At 42.9% G+C, this 21,503-nt stretch overlaps 1 protein-coding gene across 3 annotated transcripts; it reads left to right on the forward strand.

The window, feature by feature from the left end:
* The first annotated feature begins 13,330 nt into the window (after positions 1 to 13,330).
* Positions 13,331 to 21,035, forward strand: LOC123137341 (uncharacterized). 3 transcript variants are annotated; one of them, XM_044557056.1, is made up of 14 exons: positions 13,331 to 13,604; positions 15,870 to 16,019; positions 16,108 to 16,209; positions 16,308 to 16,441; positions 16,529 to 16,804; positions 16,971 to 17,152; positions 18,296 to 18,342; positions 18,938 to 19,021; positions 19,121 to 19,249; positions 19,340 to 19,464; positions 19,539 to 19,805; positions 19,995 to 20,128; positions 20,273 to 20,350; positions 20,633 to 21,035. In XM_044557056.1, exons 1-14 carry the CDS (start codon positions 13,346 to 13,348, stop codon positions 20,823 to 20,825), a joined length of 2,160 nt encoding a protein of 719 aa, XP_044412991.1. In that variant the 5' UTR covers positions 13,331 to 13,345; the 3' UTR covers positions 20,826 to 21,035. The 3 variants fall into 3 exon arrangements, with proteins under 3 accessions (XP_044412991.1, XP_044412992.1, XP_044412993.1); XM_044557057.1 differs by having other exon boundaries at positions 15,882 to 16,019; XM_044557058.1 differs by lacking the exon at positions 13,331 to 13,604 and adding an exon at positions 13,620 to 15,654.
* The last annotated feature ends 468 nt before the right edge of the window (positions 21,036 to 21,503 follow it).

Genomic DNA, 21,503 nt, shown 5'->3' on the forward strand with positions numbered 1-21,503 from the left:
GCTTGGGCTGTCCACTGTAGCAATAGGCCCTTTTCTTTTTAAAACTTTTTTCTTTATATTTTAGTTATTGTTTTGTATTTCTTTTGCTGTTAAATGAATTTAGATGAATATGAAATTTGTCCCATAACTACTAGCCAATGATTTGAGTTAGCACACAGAGTTACAAATTATTTTTGGAAAGATTAATTATTTATTTACATTTAAACTGTTAATTTTAAATGTTGCTGGCACAATTTTAAATGGGTTAGAGGCCTTTTAATAATTCAATTTAGGTCGGCTTCTTCATGAAAATTACTTAGTGATTATTTTCAATCCAACAAATATTTTTGTTTTACCGATTGAAGAATTATTATTTTGACTTTATTTTAACTTTTGAATTTGAACTCGGTTTGGATCAAAGCGAGGTTTAGCAAGTTAATTACAATGACATGGCACCATTAGTATGTGATTACTGTAGATGAACTACCAAGATGTTACAGTTTATGAATAAGTTCAGGTTGAGACATCTCGTGAAGCATCTGAAAGAAATTTAGCAAGTTTAAACTTGTCTTGAAAATAATTTTGGACTTGAATAAACATATGTCTACCATATCAAAACAAAATATGGAACATCATTTGAATCAAAAGAAAATTAGCGATAAAAAATAGAGAATCTAGTCATTAAATTTTAATTCACCATACAAATTATAGAATAAATATTAGGTAACTCTTTTTAATTCTATAGCTGATCTCGAGTCAGCTACATGACTCATTTTGTACCTGAATTAACATATGTTTACGATATCAAAACAAAATATGGAACACCATTTGAATTTAGTTGTTAAATTTTAATTGATCGTGGAAATATTAGAAAAAAAATATTGAATCAATCTTTTTAATTTATTGCCTCGCCTCCATAATTCTGGTAATTACTCCATCATTACAGACATCGGGCATGTCATCATTTTACTGATATGAAACAATAGCTTCATTGAGAATGAGAACAACTCAAGAGTTTGTTATGTACCAGTATGAACCGGAATCAACAACGCCTGAAGATAATTTATTTTGTATTTACTTTTATTGGACGTGCAAGCATATATGTTTTTACTGTGTATGCCATAACCTGTGTATATATGTTAGTTTAACATTGCCTATGTAACATCCCAAATTTTCAATTTGGAATGTTATACATTAGATCATCATTGCATATCATATTTTATTGCATTTTGGCTTGATCCTAGAAATTCTACGCAACTCAAGGACCCACGGAGAGAGTTGGGGATTTCGTTATTTTCATATTTGAGTTTTCTCAAATTTTGAAAATAGGATCATATAATTTAATTATTTTATCTTCAATTATTTCTGTTATAAAAATATGAGAGAGGGAACAAAATGACTTTCCCAAAATAAGGAAATATTGAGGATTTAATAATAAAATAAAATAAAATTTTATTTCGGAGTTTTATCGCTATTTTTATTTGGATTAGGAAAAATGTGCGTTTTCAAAAGCATTTAGGCCCCAAATAAATGTTCATCTTGTCCGGCTCGATTTTAGAGGACGGGGAAAATTTATTTCGGGATTTTTGAAGTCCGTTTAGTATTTCTTTTATTTGTTTTTCTGCGCGAAATTATTTAAAAAACGCGAACCGACCTCAAGCCGTATTCGGCCAGGACTCCGCCTGGCCGGCCCCCTTTAAAAAGTGCGCCCCCGAGCCCACCCCAGCCCACCCGCGCCCCAAACCCTAGCCCCACCCTAGCCGCCGCCACCGCCGTCCGTTGTCGCCCGCCGCCACCCGCCGGACCTTGCCGCCGATCGCCGCCGCCCTCGCTGGAGTCCGCCGCCGCCGGAGGTAGCCACCGGATCCGCCGCCGGTTTTCGCCGATTAACCGCTCGGTTTTTTTATTAAAACCGCATTTGTTTTTTTATATAGATCGGTTTTATTTCATTTTTTCCCCGGGTTAGTTATTTAGCGAACGCCCGTTCGTTCGTTCGTTTTAATGAACGATTTTCGTATTTTAGCCGCAGACAGCGAACGTTCGTCCGTTTTTCTTTTTCTCGGATTTTCCGTGATTATTTCTGATCGCGATTTCTGATCCGAATTTCGTTCTAGTATATCTTTTCGCTCGTTTATCAGAATCAGGCGATTCAAGTGCCTAGAGTTTCATCTTGAAACCCTCTTTCCGTTTAACCAACTCAAACAAGTTTTGCTGCTGTAAAATTTGACTTAGGTCCATATTAGTAAACGAAGCTTGTTTCTTTCGCCGTTTGACTTTCGTTTCTTCGTTTGATTTGATTCTTTTTGCAAAAAGGAGTTCTTAAGTTGAACTTATTGGTTAGATCTCTTATTTGAGTTTTACCTATGCATTAGATGAGTGCTTATTGTATGCTTGTTCGTTTACGATAGAGTACCGGGAGTGCGCCGCTTGCTACTTCGAATCTCTAGGTTTCACGGATCATCAGCAAGGCAAGTAACACTTTGATCATACCTCTTTACTACCCAGTTTTATTGCATTAGATCAATCCTCAAATAATTGCATGATCAGGATCTGGTTTAATATGTGGGTTTTGGGAAGTAGATGAGGTAGTACATATTACCTGTTTTATTATCAAACCTTTGGGAGTTACTTCTATGTTTGCTTATATTACGATGCTATGCTAGTAGACGTGGATTGGGTGAGTGTATCCATGAAAAATGTGACATTGTTAATTAATGGTTTACTTAAGGTGGCAACTTAAATTCACATCTGGGTGGATTGAGGCACCTGGGGAACCCAGTGTTGCTTGTATTTTTGGAAATCTCGGGGTACCGTGTGATTCTCCTATGGACCGCCACCCAGGCTCAAAGGGATCATGAGATTATTCATGCTAGAAACTTCCGTGTGCAGCCGCATGCTACTATGGGCTCTAGCATAGTTGATTAAGTTGCATGAGCTCTTGAAGAGGTAGACTAGCAGATGTAGGGGATGTAGGTTGGTATTGTCTACCTGGAGTAGAGAGTTAATGCTTCGAAAGACTGTGTCTCGGTGATCCGTTTCTCAAACACCATGTAGTGCAAGAAATCAAGCAGATGAGATCGAGTCTTGCGGGGAAAGGTGCGCAAACCTCTGCAGAGTGTATAAATTAATCATGGTTAGCCGTGTCCCCGGTTATGGACGTTTTGAGTATCTAGTACTTGGATTATCATGTGAATCTCATCATGTTACTTAATTTAATTTTGTTGGGTTAATGTTGATGCTTAATTGAGATTGAGTTGGAGGAACCTTCTCAATGTTTAACAACCACCATGATAGTTAAATAAAATTTATTCCTTTGTTGTAGGGAAAAATTGGCTTTATGCAAAATTGTAACCATAGAGCTTTCCACCAGCCATATATGCATGCAGTATAGCATTTATTCTGTTCATTACTCTCTATGTGTTACATTGCCAGCATATTTCATATGCTGACCCGTTTCGGGCTGCAACGTTCATGTTGCAGACTTTTCAGATGACGAGTAAGGTGCCTTAGGTCGTGGTCTTATACTCAGTGATGCCGTTGGAGTTGATGGACTCGCTTATCTTCCATGCCTTCCGTTGTTATCATTATTAGATGGCCTTAAGCCATATTTATTGTAATAAGTTCTCTTTTGAGACATTCGATGTAATAAGTGTGTGATTGCTACTCTGTTATAAATCCTTCAAGTACTATGCGTGTCAGCATTACCGATCCAGGGATGACACTGATGCACAGAGATCAGACTGTTTGAGGTCTGGTCGCTGCAAGATGGTATCAGAGCACATGCTGACTGTAGGACACGACCACTAAGCTAAAGCCCTAGATCACTAATCTCTCTTCTCATTTCTGACTCCTCATCTTTTCTACTCTTTTAGGATGGCTGATGCAAGGAACAAGTTCACGCAACCACATGAAGATACACCCTTTGGACGCCACTTGAAGGAAGTCACTAGATACCTAAACATCGGAGTACCAAGTTTCACCGGGACCTACATCGCCACTTTACCAGAAGAGGAGTGTTGGATGATTCAAGTTCATGTTCCAGGAAGGATGTTCATGCCTGTCACTGAGCCCATAGAGTTTTCCTTTGATGCACCAACCTGGAGTCTAGGAAAGAGCATGGCAGCCCACATCACAATGGGATGCATTGGAGAAGTTTACCACAAGGATCTAAAGGATACTATCTACCAGATTTGTGGGCACCGAGATGAGCAATGGGAGATGATCAGCACTAGGAAGGATAGATCAATTGCAGCTTTCATCCAGGAGTTAAACCAGCACATTCGTCGCCAGGAGAACCAGATGTGCGCAGGCATGATAGATCTAAAGAAGGCTATGACCAGGATCATGGAGCTGGAGGAAGAACTCAAGTCTACACGCGATGGATATGAGGAGGAAATGAAGACACTCGTGGAGAAGAATGATGATCTGAAGAAGAAGCTAAAAGTATTTATGGGATTCCCCGCGACTGGAGGAGAAGACGATGATTGCACTTACCCGGAGAACTACATCATCATCGACGACACCGACTCAGACCCAGACGATAGCGATGATGACTTTGTTGATGAAGCTGGAGCAGATATCATGGAGTCTTCGACCGATCAATTTTTCTAGTCGACCACCATAACAGTAGTAGTATTCCCCCATGTATATAGTATAGTCGGAGCACTTTTGTAATGATAGTTAGACCGTTGTATGCCCTTGCTTGAATTGATTGAAGTGATATTGTTTGAATTTGTCTCATGTGCATATGGGTAGTGTTTCTCTCTATAGACCTCATTCTATTCTATTTTCTCATCTTTTCTAAAACCTCAGATGCCTCCGAGACGTGACAATGGATTTGCTTTCCCACTAGAGCTCACTCAGTTGATCCAGCAGCAAAATGCATTGATGCAGATGTTAGTCCAGAATCAGAATCAGGGGAACAACAACAACAACCCACCACCACCACATGTTAATCACTTAGCCCATTTCTTGAGGCTGAATCCGCTGGTGTTTTCCAGTAGCACCGAGCCGATAGTTGCAGATGATTGGCTCCGCAAGATGGGAAGGGAGTTGACCACTGCAGGATGCACAGATGCGGAGAAGGTGCATTTTGCTGCACATCAGCTTGATGGACCCGCAGCATCATGGTGGGAGAATTTCACAGCCAATTATCCCATGGACATTGTCACATGGGATCAGTTTCAGCAGGCTTTCCGTACTGCCCATGTTTCAGCAGGAGCTATGGCCACGAAGAAGCGTGAGTTTCGCAACTTGCGCCAAGGAGGACGTACTGTTGGCCAGTATGTGGATGACTTTAGTAAGCTAGCACGTTATGTCCCAGATGACATTGCTACAGATGTAGCTAAGCAGGAGAAGTTTCTGGAAGGACTGAATGATGAGCTGAGCATGCAGTTGATGGTAGCAACCTTCAACAACTACAAGGAGTTGGTAGATAGAGCTCTCATGATTGAAGGGAAGCAGCAGCAGATTGACAACCGCAAGAGGAAGTATGGACAAGGGAAGTACAATTCTGGAGCTCAGCAGAAGCCTCGTTTTACCCCGAACTCGGGAGGACAATTTCAGCATATCCATGGAGGAGGGTGTTCGCACAACCATAGTGGCCCCAAGAATGGTAATGGGAATGGAGGAAGCAACGACCAGAACCGTACCAACCCATCAACACCAGCCAAGAGGGATCTGAGCCACATTACCTGCTACAAATGCCAGAAGACTGGACATTATGCCACAGAATGTCCTGAAGCAAAGAATGGAAACGACAATGGAAGCTCTGGGAAGAAGCCTAACCCTTTCAACAAAGGACAGGTGAACCACGTTAGCGTGGAGGAGGTTGAAGCCCAGTCAGATGCAGTAATAGGTAAGTTTTTAGTTAAGTCATTTACTGCAATCGTTCTTTTTGATACTGGTGCATCACATTCATACATATCAAGGGGATTTGTGGATAAATATAACCTGCCAACCCAAGCTCTTAGGTCACCCATGTTAGTAACCTCGCCAGGAGCAGAGTATATGGCTAGTCTATGGTGTGATCGGTTACCATTAAGGATTGGTAACTATGTGTTTCCCTCAGACCTAATAGTATTGGAATCACAAGGACTGGATGTGATATTAGGCATGGATTGGTTATCGAAGTATGGAGAGAACATTGAATGCGATAGTAAGTCGATTTTGCTTACCACGCAAGAAGGAAGAAGGATCAAGTATGTATCCCGGCATGTGCCGAAGAGGACTCAAGTAAATTCCTTATCAGGAGTTGTACAGGAGGAAGTACCAGTGGTGAAGGATTTCCCTGACGTATTTCCAGAGGAGTTGCCAGGCATGCCACCGGATAGAGACATTGAGTTTTTGATTGAGCTTTTGCCAGGCACAGGTCCGATATCTAAGAGACTGTACCGGATGCCCGCAAAAGATTTGGAGGAAATTAAGAAGCATATTAAAGAGTTACTGGATAAAGGCTATATTCGCCCAAGTTCGTCACCTTGGGGATCGCCGGTACTTCTAGTGGAGAAGAAGGATGGATCGTTGAGAATTGTTGTTGATTATCAAGGATTGAATGAAGTGACAATCAAGAAGAAGTACCCGCTGCCGATGATCAATGATTTGTTTGACCAATTGCAAGGAGCTAAGGTATTTTCCAAGATCGATCTGTGATCAGGATACCACCAGTTGAAGATTCGAGAGTAGGATATACCTAAGACGGCTTTTACCACCAGGTACGGGCTGTATGAGTATACCGTTATGTCACTTGGTCTGACTAACGCACCTACCTATTTCATGAACATGATGAACACGGTGTTTATGGAGTTTCCGGATAAGTTCGTCATGGTGTTCATTGATGACATTTTGGTCTACTCAAAGAATGAAGAGGAGCATAAGGAGCATTTGTGTTTGGTACTTGGGAAGCTCAGAGAACATCAGTTATATGCCAAGTTCAGCAAATGTGAGTTTTGGTTGAAGGAAGTTGGATTTCTCGGACATGTTATATCCGGAGAAGGAATAGCAGCAGTCCCCACCAAAGTTGTCACTGTGACAAATTGGGAAGCCCCAACAATAGTTGGAGAGATCCGGAGTTTTCTTGGACTCGCAGGATACTACCGGAGGTTCATTGAGAATTTCCAAAGATTGCAAAGCCCATGACGGAGTTGTTGAAGATGGACACCAAGTTCAAATGGACTGAGGAATGTGAGGCCAGTTTCCAGGAGTTGAAGAAATGTTTGGTTACATCACCAGTGTTGATTTTGCCTGATCAGCGCAAGGATTATGAAGTATATTGCGACGCTTCTCGTCGAGGACTTGGAGCAGTGCCTATGCAGGAGGGAAGAGTTGTTTTGTATGCCTCACGACAGCTTAAGCCCCATGAGTGGAATTATGCTACACACGATTTGGAGTTAGCAGCCGTAGTGCATGCATTGAAGACATGGAGACATTTCCTCATCGGAAACCATTGTGAGGTGTACACGAATCACAAGAGTTTGAAGTACATCTTCACGCAGAAGGAGTTGATCCTCAGGCAAAGGAGATGGTTGGAGCTCATTAAGGATTATGATATGAGATTGCATTATCATCCCGGAAAGGCTAACATAGTAGCCGATGCATTGAGCCGCAAGAGCCATGTCAACACGCTCATGACCGGAGAGTTACCAAAGGATTTAGCCGAGGATCTTCGTGAGCTATGTTTGGAGATAGTTCCGAGTGGCTATGTAGCAGCATTGGAGATTCAGTCTACTTTGATGGATAAGATCAGAGAAGCTCAGAAGACTGACAAGGAGATTGCCGAGATAAAGGAGAAGATGAGCAAAGGAAAAGCTAAAGGTTTTCGTGAGGATGAGCACGATACCTTATGTTTTGAGGACCACATTTATGTGCCTAATGACCCGGAGATCAGCAAGTTGAATCTGCAGGAGGCCCATGATTCACCATATTCGGTTCACCCAGGAAATACCAAGATGTACCTAGATTTGAAGGACACTTTCTGGTGGACCGGAATGAAGAAAGATATTGCGGAGTATGTAGCAGTATGTGATGTATGTCAGAGAGTGAGGACAGGGCATCAGAAGCCAGCAGGATTGCTACAACCATTGTCGATACCCGAATGGAAGTGGGATAAGCTAGGCATGGATTTTTTTCACGGGATTGCCCAAGACTCGTTCAGGCTATGACTCGATATGGGTTCTAGTCGATCGGTTGATGAAGGTAGCTCATTTCATCCCAGTGAAGACCACTTACACCAGTGCTAAGTTGGCAAAGATATACATGACTAGAATCGTATGTCTGCATGGAGTTCCAAGGAGCATTGTGTTAGATAGAGGAACCCAGTTTACCTCAAAGTTCTGGAATCAGTTACACGAAACTTTGGGTACCAGGCTAGAGTTCAGTACAGCCTTTCATCCGCAGATAGATGGATAGACCGAGAGAGTCAATCAGATTCTGGAAGACATGCTGAGAGCGTGCGCTAGATTATGGATCTAGTTGGGACGACAATTTGCCATATACAGAGTTCTCTTACAAATACAGTTATCAATCCAGTTTGAAGATGGCCCCTTTTGAAGCTCTGTACGGAAGGAGGTGCAGGACACCGTTGTTATGGGACGAAGTTGGAGACCGACAATTGTTTGGACCAGATTTGATTAAGGAGTCTGAACAGAAGGTGAAGTTGATTCGCGATAGGCTCAAGGTAGCCCAGTCCAGGCAGAAGAGCTACAAAGATTCTAAACGCAAGGAAACAGTTTATGAAGACAGAGACCGAGTTTATCTTCGTGTATCCCCACTTCAAGGAGTTAAGCGCTTTGGAGTTAAGGGAAAGTTAGCGCCACGTTTTGTCGGACCATACAAAGTTTTGGAGCGTATGGGAGAAGTTGCTTACAAGTTGGAACTGCCCGAAGGATTGTCAGGAGTTCACGATGTGTTTCACGTTTCCCAGTTGAAGAAGTGCCACGCAGAGATGGCTGATATACCGCTGAGAGATACAGTACCACTTGAAGCGATTCAGTTGGATAGTGATTTGACCTATGAGGAGAAATCAGTCAAGATTCTCGAATATGCTGGCCGAGTCACGCGCAGCAAGGTTATCAAGTTTTGCAAAGTTTAGTGGAGCCACCATACTGAAGATGAAGCCACCTGGGAGCGAGAAGAAGATCTACTGAAGGACCACCCTCACCTATTTGCTAGCCAACCCGAATCTCGAGGACGAGATTCATCTTAAGGGGGGTAGGTTTGTAATATCCCAAATTTTCAATTGGAATGTTATACATTAGATCATCATTGCATATCATATTTTATTGCATTTTGGCTTGATCCTAGAAATTCTACGCAACTCAAGGACCCATGGAGAGAGTTGGGGATTTCGTTATTTTCATATTTGAGTTTTCTCAAATTTTGAAAATAGGATCATTTGATTCTAATTATTTTATCTTCAATTATTTCTATTATAAAAATATGAGAGAGGAAATAAAATGACTTTCCCAAAATAAAGAAATATTGAGGATTTAATAATAAAATCAAATAAGATTTTATTTCGGAGTTTTATTGCTATTTTTATTTGCATTAGGAAAAATGCACGTTTTTCAAATTGCATTTAGGCCCCAAATAAATGTTCATCTTGTCCGGCTCGATTTCAGAGGACGGGGAAAATTTATTTCGGGATTTTGGGAGTCTGTTTAGTATTTCTTTTATTTGTTTTTCTGCATGATTTTTTTAAAACGCGAACCGACCTCGGGCCGTATTCAGCCAGGACTCCGCCTGGTCGGCCCCCTTTAAATAGTGCACCCCGAGCCCACCCCAGCCCACCTGCACCCTAAACCCTAGCCCCGCTCCAGCCGCCGCCGCCCGCCATCGCCGCCGACCGCCGCCACCCGCCGGACCTCGCTGCCGACCGCCGCCGCCCTCGCCGGAGTCCACCGCCGCCGGAGGTAGCCACCGGATCCGCCGCCGGTTTTCGCCGGTTAACCGCTCGTTTTTTTATTAAAACTGCGGTTTTTTTAATATATATCGGTTTTATTTTTTTCCCCGGTTTAGTTATTTAGCGAACGCCCATTCGTTCGTTCGTTCGTTTTAACGAACGGTTTTCGTATTTTAGCCGCAGACGGCGAACGTTCGTTCGTTAACCTGTTCATCCGTTTTTCTTTTTCTTGGATTTTCCGCAATTATTTCTGATTGCGATTTCTGATCCGAATTTCGTTCTAATATATCTTTTCGCTCGTTTATTGGAATCAGGCGATTCAAGCGCCTAGAGTTTCGTCTCGAAACCCTCTTTCCGTTTAATCAACTCAAACAAGTTTTGCTACTGTAAAATTTGACTTAGGTCCAGATTAGTAAATGAAGCTTGTTTCTTTCGCTGTTTGACTTTCGTTGCTTCGTTTGATTTGATTCTTTTTGCAAACCGGAGTTCTTAAGTTGAACTTACTGGTTAGATCTCTTATTTGAGTTTTACCTATGCATTAGATGAGTGCTTATTGTATGCTTGTTCGTTTACGATAGAGTACCCGAAGTGCGCCGCTTGCTACTTCGAATCTCTAGGTTTCACGGATCATCAGCAAGGCAAGTAACACTTTGATCATACCTCTTTACTACCCAGTTTTATTGCATTAGATCAATCCTCAAACAATTGCATGATCAGGATCTGGTTTAATATGTGGGTTTTGGGAAGTAGATGAGGTAGTACATATTACCTGTTTTATTATCAAACCTTTGGGAGTTACTTCTACGTTTGCTTATATTGCGATGCTATGCTAGTAGACGTGGATTGGGTGAGTGTATCCATGACAAATGTGAGATTGTCAATTAATGGTTTACTTAAGGTGGCAACTTAAATTCACATCTGGGTGGACTGAGGCACCTGGGGAACCCAGTGTTGCCTGTATTTTTGGAAATCCCGGGGTACCGTGTGATTCTTCTATGGACCGCCACCCAGGCTCAAAGGGATCATGAGATTATCCATGCTAGAAACTTCCGTGTGCATCCGCATGCTACTATGGGCTCTAGCATAGTTGATTAAGTTGCGTGAGCTTTTGAAGAGGTAGACTAGCAGATGTAGGGGGTGTAGGTTGGTACTGTCTACCCGGAGTAGAGAGTTAATGCTTCGGAAAGACTATGTCTCGGTCATCCATTTTTTAAACACCATGTAATGCGAGAAATCAAGCGGATGAGATCGAGTCTTGCGGGGAAAAGTGTGCAAACCTCTGCAGAGTGTATAAACTAATCATGGTTAGCCGTGTCCCCGATTATGGACGTTTTGAGTATCTAGTACTTGGATTATCATGTGAATCTCATCATGTTACTTAATTTAATTTTGTTGGGTTAATGTTGATGCTTAATTGAGATTGAGTTGGAGGAACCTTCTCAATGTTTAACGACCACCATGATAGTTAAATAAAATTTATTCCTTTGTTGTAGGAAAAAATTGGCTTTATGCAAAATTGTAACCATAGAGCTTTCCACCAGCCATATATGCATGGAGTATAGCATTTGTTCTGTTCATTACTCTCTATGTGTTACATTGCCAGCATATTTCATGTGCTGACCCGTTTCGGGCTGCAACGTTCATGTTGTAGACTTTTCAGACAACGAGTAAGGTGCCTTAGGTCGTGGTCTCATACTCAGTGATGCCGTTGGAGTTGATGGACTCGCTTATCTTCCAAGCCTTTCGCTGTTATCGTTATTAGATGGCCTTAAGTCATATTTATTATAATAAGTTCTCTTTTGAGACATTCGACATAATAAGTGTGTAATTGCTACTCTGTTATAAATCCTTCAAGTACTGTGCGTTTCAGCATTACCGATCCAGGGATGACACTGATGCACAAAGATCAGACTGTTCGAGGTCTTGTCACTACAGCCTAATCCTCATCCATCTACGCATGGTGTTTGTTACCTTTTCAGTTGTCGCGTCCTAGTAGCCCGTCAATATGAGTACACGAGGGATATAAATAAAGTCAAATTCAAAAAAATTTAAATTAGATGAGTGAAATTCAATCTTAAAATAAAAAGGCAACGTGTGCGTAGTGGAGAGCAGATCGCTGCCGTCCAGCCGATGCTGCCTCTTTGGTGCACGCGACGCTGCTTGGCGACTACTAGGCCGGTCGCCCGACCCAATTTGGGCCGGTCGCCACGCAACCGCATGATTTGGACGTCCGTGATCACACGATTAAGCCAGCCAATCCCTCGCACACGTCCGTGTCTTCATCTGCATGTTTTGCTAGTCGTCCCCCCGCTACCTCCCGCAATCTCCCGCTTGAAGTTCCATGGCGAGGGCTCGCTGTCGTATCTCGCCGGCTCTCTATGCAGCTCGCCGTCACATCTCGCCGAGGTTGCTCGTAGGCTTGACAATTACAGTGCTGGTGTCCTCCTGGTTCTGCCCCTATGCAGCAAAACGCGCTGCCGGTTCCAGCAAGTCAGCCCACCGGTTGCAGTTTTCATCTCCTGTTTGCCGAACCGCCTGAGCCGTCGACGCGGGTGCCGGTCACAGGGACTCGTCCACTTCGCCGGCTTGCTTGTAGCAGTATGGTTGCTGATTGTAGCAGCTTGCTTGTACCAGTTCAGGATGGTTGCTGTTGTAGAAGAGCCCTTCACCGGTGGCAGCAAAAATCGCAGCGCTGTCCTCGCCGACCACACTTCATCGTCGCCGGTTGCAGCATATACTCCCGTAGTTAGTAGCTTTCCGTCAACCGGTTGCAGCAATCACATCGTTATCGTCGCCGATTGCAGCATGTATGTCTGCCGGTGGTAGCTTTTATGTTGCCAGTTGCAGCAAATAGCAGCACCATCGTCGGTGGCGACAACTCATGGTCACCGGTTTTAGCATCTGTCGGTCGGTGGTAGCTTTTCCATTGACGGTTGCAGCATCTCCGGTGGCGGTTGTAGCATCGTCACACTTGACGCAACACCCGAACATCCTGCGCATGGAGGAGAGGAGGGAGTCGTGATCAAGGGAGGCAAGTCCATGGCAACCGCGGTGTTTCTTGCAGACGAGGGAAAGAAGAGCTGCCAAAAAGAGGCAAGTCCATGGCGGTCGCGGTGTTTCTTGGAGACGAGGGAAAGAAGAGCTGCCAAAAAGAATGAGTGGACGAGGGGATCCGTGAAGATAAAGAAGACAAGGATAAGGCTTGGGATGAGCGGCTGCGCGCGACCCATCTAGACGACCTAGCGCGCTTGCGTGGCTGCGACCGGCCGAACAGGCAGCCGGTCGACCGGCTGTGAACGTTTCCCTTTATTATTAGGTAAAAAGAAAAGATAAAGATTTCGGGAGGAAGCTACCTCTTAAACAACGCCTTAATGGGCCAGTCCACTTAGAAAATCTATCCAAGGCAGGTGGTAAGCGCCGAATAGGCCTATGAGAGCTTTTCTCTCCCTAGGAAAAAAACAAAAACCTATGGGACACGAGAGAAGAGAGGAGCGCATCCGGCTGCACGGCCACAATCCAACGGCAAATGTTGGACTAGGGCACGATTGCACGAACTACACGGTGAAGAGCCCTCGCCCCTGGTGCCGGCGGCGGATTTGTGTTCTGCCTTCATGCTCGCAAGCTCCGCTCCTAGTCTGCTCTCCTGCCTTCGACCGCGCGCTCTCTCTCTCGTCCCTTCTCTTGGCGAGCGACGGCTGGGTGATACTGCTACGGTTGCCGCTACCAGGTCAAGCACCTTAAACTCTGCTAGATCCGAAAGTTAGTTTTGTGGCGGCAGAGGGGAACGTCGAAATCCCACTTTTGTTTTGGTGAAGACGGTGTAATGATGTTTGTCCTTGGTACACCCAGGTCGCTGCTAAATTTGTCGATTTAGTTCAATGTAAAGTTGGGGTACATCTGCTCTTTCTCTCAACACTTGAACATTACACCGCGCTTGCCTACATACCCACCCACAGAGAATTGCATGACTTCTAGGATTACTCTCCGAGACAAGTAGCACTACTACCATAGCATAGCATAGCAGCACACGGTATTATCCTTGTGCAGATTCAGATATACTGAGAGTCCCATAGTATCCCTTTTCAACTATACCGGGCTGGCTTGTTTCCGTGCGGCACATTAACAACCATGGCCTTGCTTCTTCATTGGGCTCCACTGTTTTCCTTTTCTGGTTTGAAAGTTCTGTACTTGTTTGCACCATAGTAGCTGGACTCCTGCGTCTCGCGACTAGGCAACATCGACCCCAATCGAGGGTTGGAGTCGACTAGGTGTATACGGTATGATGGCTGGAACGCGTCCCACTGTCGACCGGTGATATGGATTGCTCATTCCTTTTCCCGTACTAATATGGGCTAGCTGGGCCAACCATGACGGTGGCGCTGCCATATTTATATTTGGCTGTGTTTCCATCTTTTTCTTAGAATTTTTGTCGTTTGCTTGCATAATAAATATTGTACCTGACATTGCTATGATTTATGTCATCGATCCTGATCCATCGACCCGATTTGTCGTGTTCACGTCCTGGGTATTGATGCCCCGTTCCAGAGATGTAGGGGCTGTTTGGATTGCTACCAAAGCTGGCCATGCCAAAAATTTGGCTTGCCCATGAAATTTGGTTGTTGTTTGGGTCATTACCAAATATTTGGCACGCCCAGCGACCCGGGTGGCTCCCTGTGCATTTTTCGCCAACATGCGGGCGAGACGTGGGCGAGCAGAAGCTGCGCCAAAATATTAGCGTGCTGTTTGTTGGTGGGCCCTACACAGTGCATGTGGCAGGATAAATAGTTTTTTAAAGTGTTGCTGTAGGATGGATTCTGTTAGCCGTAACAAATTGGGTCCGTGTAATTAGCATGTGCATGCAGCATTTTCTTTAAAGAGTGCATGCAGCATGGTGGCGTACGGAATATGCTTTTCAACTTGCGATAATTGTGTGATATTGTTTTGACATTTTTTTATATAGATTCGCATCTGAGTTTTTTATCAGTACATGCCTTCTCACTTCTAGATAATAGATTTGCATTTAAATATCCCCTTAAATGTTTTTACAAGTAGTATAATCAGCATGCCAGTTGGTCACAAACCAAACAAAGGTCTCTTTTGCCAAAATTTTGGAGGATACAATGGCCACAATCCAAACAACATCAACTTGCCAAAATTTTGGTCATGCCCTTGTGGTCATGCCAAAATTTTGGTGGGGCTAGTTGGGGCTTAAACCAAACAGCCCCGTATACCCCCGTCGGTCCCTGTATTTGCCCCCCGACGATCCTCAATCCTCGTTCCCATCCCTTGACCTGCTTGGCCCAATAACTCGGCAACCATGGTTTGAACAGCCTTGGGTCTTCTAGATAGACAATAGGAAATACTGAAAATGAGGAAGTTGCTGCTCATTTGTTCGGCTGGCCATGCGGTGCATCTGCTTGACTTCTTATATGGTAGTTTTGTGTTTCCAGCGTAGACTAGGTAATACAGAGAACATTATTATTCCATATGGTCCAATGGATGTAAGGTCTAGGATTGACTACCTGAATACAGAATTTATAGGAATGATGTAGCCTGCAAAAATATAAACCTTAATTGGGTTGTTTTCTTCCATTCGTGTCAGGTTTTGAGGTAATATCTTTGCTCCAAGATGACACCCATGTATGTTTTTTTTTTACGTTTATACCACCCTTGTATGTTTACCATGGAGCATGTTTCCTGTTTCAATAGTCACAATGGAATAGGCTACTTGGTACATACTTCGATAGATCAAGTGCAACAGTTGGCTGCTCTTTCAGGTTTGCCCTCCATGCTGTAGTTGAGCTAAGAAATGAGCTTATTTGGCCCGCCTTCTTTGGAGACCCTTAACGAAATTATATAAATCTCTCTCTCTCTCTCTCTCTCTCTCTCTCTCTCTCTCTCTCTGATTTAGCCTTGATATAACACTGGTACTAGTTATACAATGTTATTTTATTATTGTTTATGACCCTGCATTTTGTCCTTTTCTGAAAAGATTCTGCTTCAGTCCTGGAGAAGATGCGGAAAATTAAGAGGGATGGTGGTGATCTCACAAGAAGCTTGCATGGGAACAAAAGAGCTAAGAGTGTGGTGACGACCTCGAAAGAATCTTGCTTAGAAATACGAGAGCCAATCCAGATCTCAGGTCTGCTGTTTCATCTTCCTTTCAGCACGCCCTTTCACTGCTTTTTTTAAGCGCTCACATTTCTGCTGTATGATTCTTCTTTAACTAGGTGACTTAGATGGGGACTCAAATCAAGATGTCTTGACTGAGCTCAGTGATGAAGTTAAATCAAATTTGTCGAAAAGTGTTGCCTCACTTGCTGTGTGCAGTGGTTATTACACTCTTCGTTATTTCCAAGAAATATATAAAAAACATTTTCCAACAAGCATCACACCACCTCTAAATGATATAAATTTCGACCTTATGTAGGGGACACAGTGTTATTTGCATGCTCAGGCTTAGCTATAGAACGCCACGGATATGTTACAAGGTTTGTGACTTCAGCAGAATTGGCTCTAGTTTTCAACAATGAAAAATACAAAGAAAAACGTCACAACGTAAAGGTTGGTGCTGCCAATCATCCCTTAATAATTTGTCTGCTTAAGATGATTGTGATCATTGTGTGCTGTTTTCTTGTCTTACCATTGTAGATTGAAGTGCGCCATGAAGGCAGCGAAGTTTACCAGGGTTTTCTGGCAACCTATGATGTAGATTACAACTATTCTGTTGTCAAGGTCAAGACCTTCCTGGATGTTAATGTTGGACTTATTGAACATGCGGTAGGGATTCTGCCTGATGGTAAGGTGGTAGCTCTAGGGCGTGGCACCTGTGGTGAACTAATGGCAAGAAGTGTGATGCTGGCTGACGATCTGAGTGTGTGTGAAGATATTAAAGATCCTGTGTCGTCTATGCTTAATATTACAAAGGTACAGTTGCATTATGATATGAGCATTTTAATCTGTTTCTGTTGTGCGCTAAACTGTATCTTCGAAGGCAATAGAAAAATGCATTTCCCTATTTAATTCTTGTTCAATATCACTTCATTTTGTTCAAATGTAACCTTTGTTGTCTGTCACCTTTTATTTGAGTTAGGCTTGGCAAGGTGGGCCACTTTTTTCTTTTGATGGGAACTTTGTTGGCATGAACCTTTTTCTCATTATGGAAAGAGCTTTTTTCCTACCATGGGGTGTACTGCTCAAGCGGGTATATAACTTTCGGACACCCCTAGAAAGCAAGAAAGGTTTTCCACCGTCAGAAACTATGAAGGGAGTCAGGTATGTCTTATCGATGTTTACCCTTCGCAACTCTACCCTATCCCACTTCCCTTTCCCTTGCATGAGTTTAAGCTTTGTGCATGCTAAACAACGTTTCAGGCTTATGGGTTGTGAAGTAATCTGGATCATCACATGTTATTCCTTAGCTTTTTTGGCATATGTACTTGCTTTGCAGTTATCAATGTTTATTTAATATCAACTTGTCTCTGCCACCTGTACCAAGATATTTCTGTCCATGAGCATGTTTCACAGTTTCCCTGGATCAGATTAATCATATTTCTGGTTCCTCTGTTGAAAACCATATGTCTATATTGAAAGTAAATGCGCACACTCGAAGGAATAATGTTTTTTCCCATTTCCGGTTATTCTTTAACCTTCGCTCAAAGCTCTCGCTTAAAATTACAAGGCGTATTTTATTTTGTTAGGACAAGGTATCTCCATCTCTGTGTCCTCCCACACTCCCGCACCCACACCCTAAACCTTAAGTTCATCAGAGATGGACCAGGAGGTGTCCTTTCTCTAGCTAAGCTTGCGTAGTGTGCGTGTCTATCTATGACTCCGCCTGTGCCTTTTCCTTGCCGAGCACATCCGCGTGAGGAGAAGAAAGAGGGTAAACAGGTCCCCGAGTAAGCGACGAGATGAAAAGGCCCTAGGAGAAGTGAAACAGGGGAGACAGGGGCTGGTACCTGCAAGGGGGATTGGCTGGTGGAGGGTGAGGAGCACGGTATGTTGATGATGTGGTAGGCTTTTTCAATCTCAGTGATGGTGGTGCGGAACTATAATTTGGATGCAGGGTGTCATTTGTCAACTTGTTTCTTTGCCACCTACACCATCATATGTGCTGAACATGGTCCTACATCACAGTTGCCCCACTGCACCATATTAGTCATATATCTTCTTTCTCTGTTGGATTGAAAGGAAATGTGCATGCTAGAAGGAATTATGACGTTTCCCAGTTCTGGTTAATCTTTAATATTTGCTCAAAGTTCTCTTGTTTTTGTGAAATATTTATATTCATACAACATGCTATCCTCTTGTCTTTATCCTGTTTCATCCTTCTACTATTTAGTTTTCTGGCACCATGTTGCATGGTTTGATCCATTTTGCTGCTGAGTTAGCAGTCACGTTGATTTTCTTGTGCAGCTTTGGAGAAAGACCCAGAGATGAGATATCGAACTGCTATCAAGACGGTGAGCACACAGCCACTCTTTGAGACTGCGAAACATTGTGGTATTATGCAAATTGTTGTAGTTTGTAATGATATCCATTTTCTAAGTCTTAAGAACCGAGCTATTTCTTACTTCATAGTCTCACACTCTCATGTCAAGGGGGCCACCCACCCAGGCTTGAACCCTTGTGCTCGTGACATGTGAGTACCTCCCTGGAGTGATTTCAGCGAGTTTCAGGGTTTGGCACTCCCCTTCTTTAAGACCAAGCTTGGGGGATGTCATCTCCTGTAGTTGGGTTTCTTTTTTTAGCATCTACTTGTATGTTCTTCATAAGTAGTGCAAGTTCAACTACGTTTATACTTAATCAACAAGTTTGGCCTTTTTCACATGTACTTTCATAGTGTTTAGTGCTAATCAATTAACATTGTTACTCTGTTCTTGGGTATGCTCTACCATTCTAACTTGTAACCTTGAATGTTCCTCAGGTTGTCATCATAATCTAATTAATTTTACGTGATGATCACTATGCACAGAATTTTTTGTGAATTTACTTGTTGTATTTCGTATTGGTATATGTCAGTGTTATAATCACTTTACCTTATCCTTGTTGCACCAGTATATAGAGATGGTCTCAACAAGAAACTGTTTGGGGATCTAGACTTAATGGGTTACCCCAAGCTACCAATAACTATGCTTGATGGTGAGTCAGTGCTTCTAGATTTGCGAACTTTTTGTGCATCCGCCTTTTTACAGTTCTGCTATACCACTAACAACTATGCTACCATGTATCTTACACCAGATGGCATGATTTTGGTTAATACTTTTGAAGAGACCTTTGGTGACGTATGGGGTGAAGGTGTCTGGAGGGAAATTGGTAAAAAAGCTTCTGAGATAAGTCGCAATGTTGTCGCACTTGCTTCCTTCAATGGTAATTATACAGTAATGTGCTGCCTACTGGTTCATGTTTCTATTTGTTCACTACCAGTTAATAATCAAAATCATGGTATGCACTATGCAGGAAAAAATATGGTTTTTGCATGCACGGGTTTTTTTATTCCATGGAATGGGTCAACAGCCATTCTGACATCAGCTAGCCTGATTAGAAATGATGGTGCTGAAAACAAGATTGTTGAAAACTTGAGGGTTTGTGCTCCTCGTTGTATGATTCCTGTTCTTTGAAGATTGTTGGAAACTTCTCAACACTGTATCATTTGCAGTTTGAAGTATTTCTTCCAAACGAACAAGTCAGAAGAGGGACCTTGAAGCATTACAGTCTACATTACAATGTTGCTCTACTCGGTGTCGAAGATAGCCGTGTTGTCCGACCACCAAAAATTCAGCTTGATTGTAGCAAGTCTCGAGTAGCAGCCATAGGGCGTTGCTTCAGATCAGGCACATTAATGGCCGCAAGTGGTCAGCTGGTTTCCTGGTCAGGCAGACTTGATTGCAAGTTCGTTGTACGCTCGTCATGTAAAATCGCTAAGGTACTACTCCTTCCATATTAATTGTAGAAGTCCATCCGATCCAATTAGTATGGATCGGAGGGAGTACCATTGTTGTTTGTTGCCTATTTTTACATGGTGGGAGTTAATCTTTGCATCAAAATTAGTTAATTGCAATATTGATATCTATTTGGCTTAGAATTGAGGAATCTGTTTATGCCACCTTACCAGGCTGGGATTGGAGGACCCCTTGTTAATATGGACGGAGAAGTTATTGGCATGAACTTCTATTCAGAGAAAATAGGAACCCCTTTCCTGTTATGGAATAATATTGGCAACATTTTGGCATATTTTAAGGAGAAAAGGTATTTCTTATTTTCTTTTGGGGTATTCAAGCATTTATCAGACATGTTGCTGGGACGAACTTTTTTTAGAAGCTTGCTGAAGCAAGTTCAGTCAAGCATAATGCTGTGCGATATAATAAACCTGTTTATTTGTGTGTTTTACAGCGATGCTGATGAAGTTGCCAAGGACAGTGGTTCCTCTTTCTGGAAAATGAATGGGGACCGCAGGTTTCGGTTAAACAGGTAGGCATCCCGAGAGTGCTCCTATTATATCCTAGTAAGGTACTGTAGCTACGTACAATGAATAGTTTGGGTATATATATATATAATACATACTCCCTCCGTTCCTAAATATTTGTCTTTCTAGACATTTTAAATGACGACTACATACGGATGTATGTAGACATATTTTAGAGTGTAGATTCACTCATTTTGCTCCGTATGTAGTCACTTGTTAAAATGCCTAGAAAGACAAGTATTTAGGAACGGAGGGAGTAGTATTTATTAGTACGTTATAAACTGCAGGTGGCCTGTGCCCATGCCATGTTGGCGTCATCCTGACAAGCCATGTCGGCGCTATCCTTATCACTGCGATGAGTATGTAACCAAATCCAAGGATGAGCCGGACATTGAAATACCACCTGGCGAGGAGTTTAGATATGGATACATAAGGGGAAAGAGATACAGATACCTTGTAAACTTTACGATTCCCCAGTGAGGCCCCGTGATAGCTGTCACTGTGGATCAATCTCCCTGTCGTTGCAGCTGTTTGAGTTGGCTAGCACTCGAGAACAAAGAGGCTTTCTATGTCCCCGTGTTGTTCAGAAGTTAGTGCTTTGTTGTGCAACTTAATAACTGCCCGACGCACGTGCAAACAATTCAAATACTAGTTCAATTTCAGTTGTTTTAAACGTCTTATAAAAGTGAACAGAGGGAGTAAAAGATGTGATGCCGTGGTTCAACGCAAATACTACGTCCTGCCATGGTTGGCCTGGTCCTCGCCTTTGAACGATTGTTCCGTTTCCAAATCCCCAAGAAGGTACAGTCGTTTGCTTACGAGTTAAGATGGATGCTTGCAATTAATAACGCTCACAAAGGCGGGCTTTGGAACTCGAACTTGTCGAGGACCTGACCACTGGGTCCGTGGTTAGCTATATCAGGGTGTTCCATTTCCAAATCCCCATGAAGACGGGCTTTACTTACTTTGTTCACTCATTTTGGTCCACATATAGTGCATTGAAATATCCAAATTATATTTGTGAACGGAGACAATATGTAATACACCACACTCGGATCTTCTACGCGTAATGTTGAGAAGACCAAGTGGGCCTTCCTCTGAGCGGGGTCCGACAAGTTATCTGGTGGGCAATGCAAGGTTAGCTGGAAGATGGTATGT

This window comes from Triticum aestivum, chromosome 6B (assembly GCF_018294505.1).
Source record: "Triticum aestivum cultivar Chinese Spring chromosome 6B, IWGSC CS RefSeq v2.1, whole genome shotgun sequence".
NCBI lineage: Eukaryota > Viridiplantae > Streptophyta > Magnoliopsida > Poales > Poaceae > Triticum > Triticum aestivum.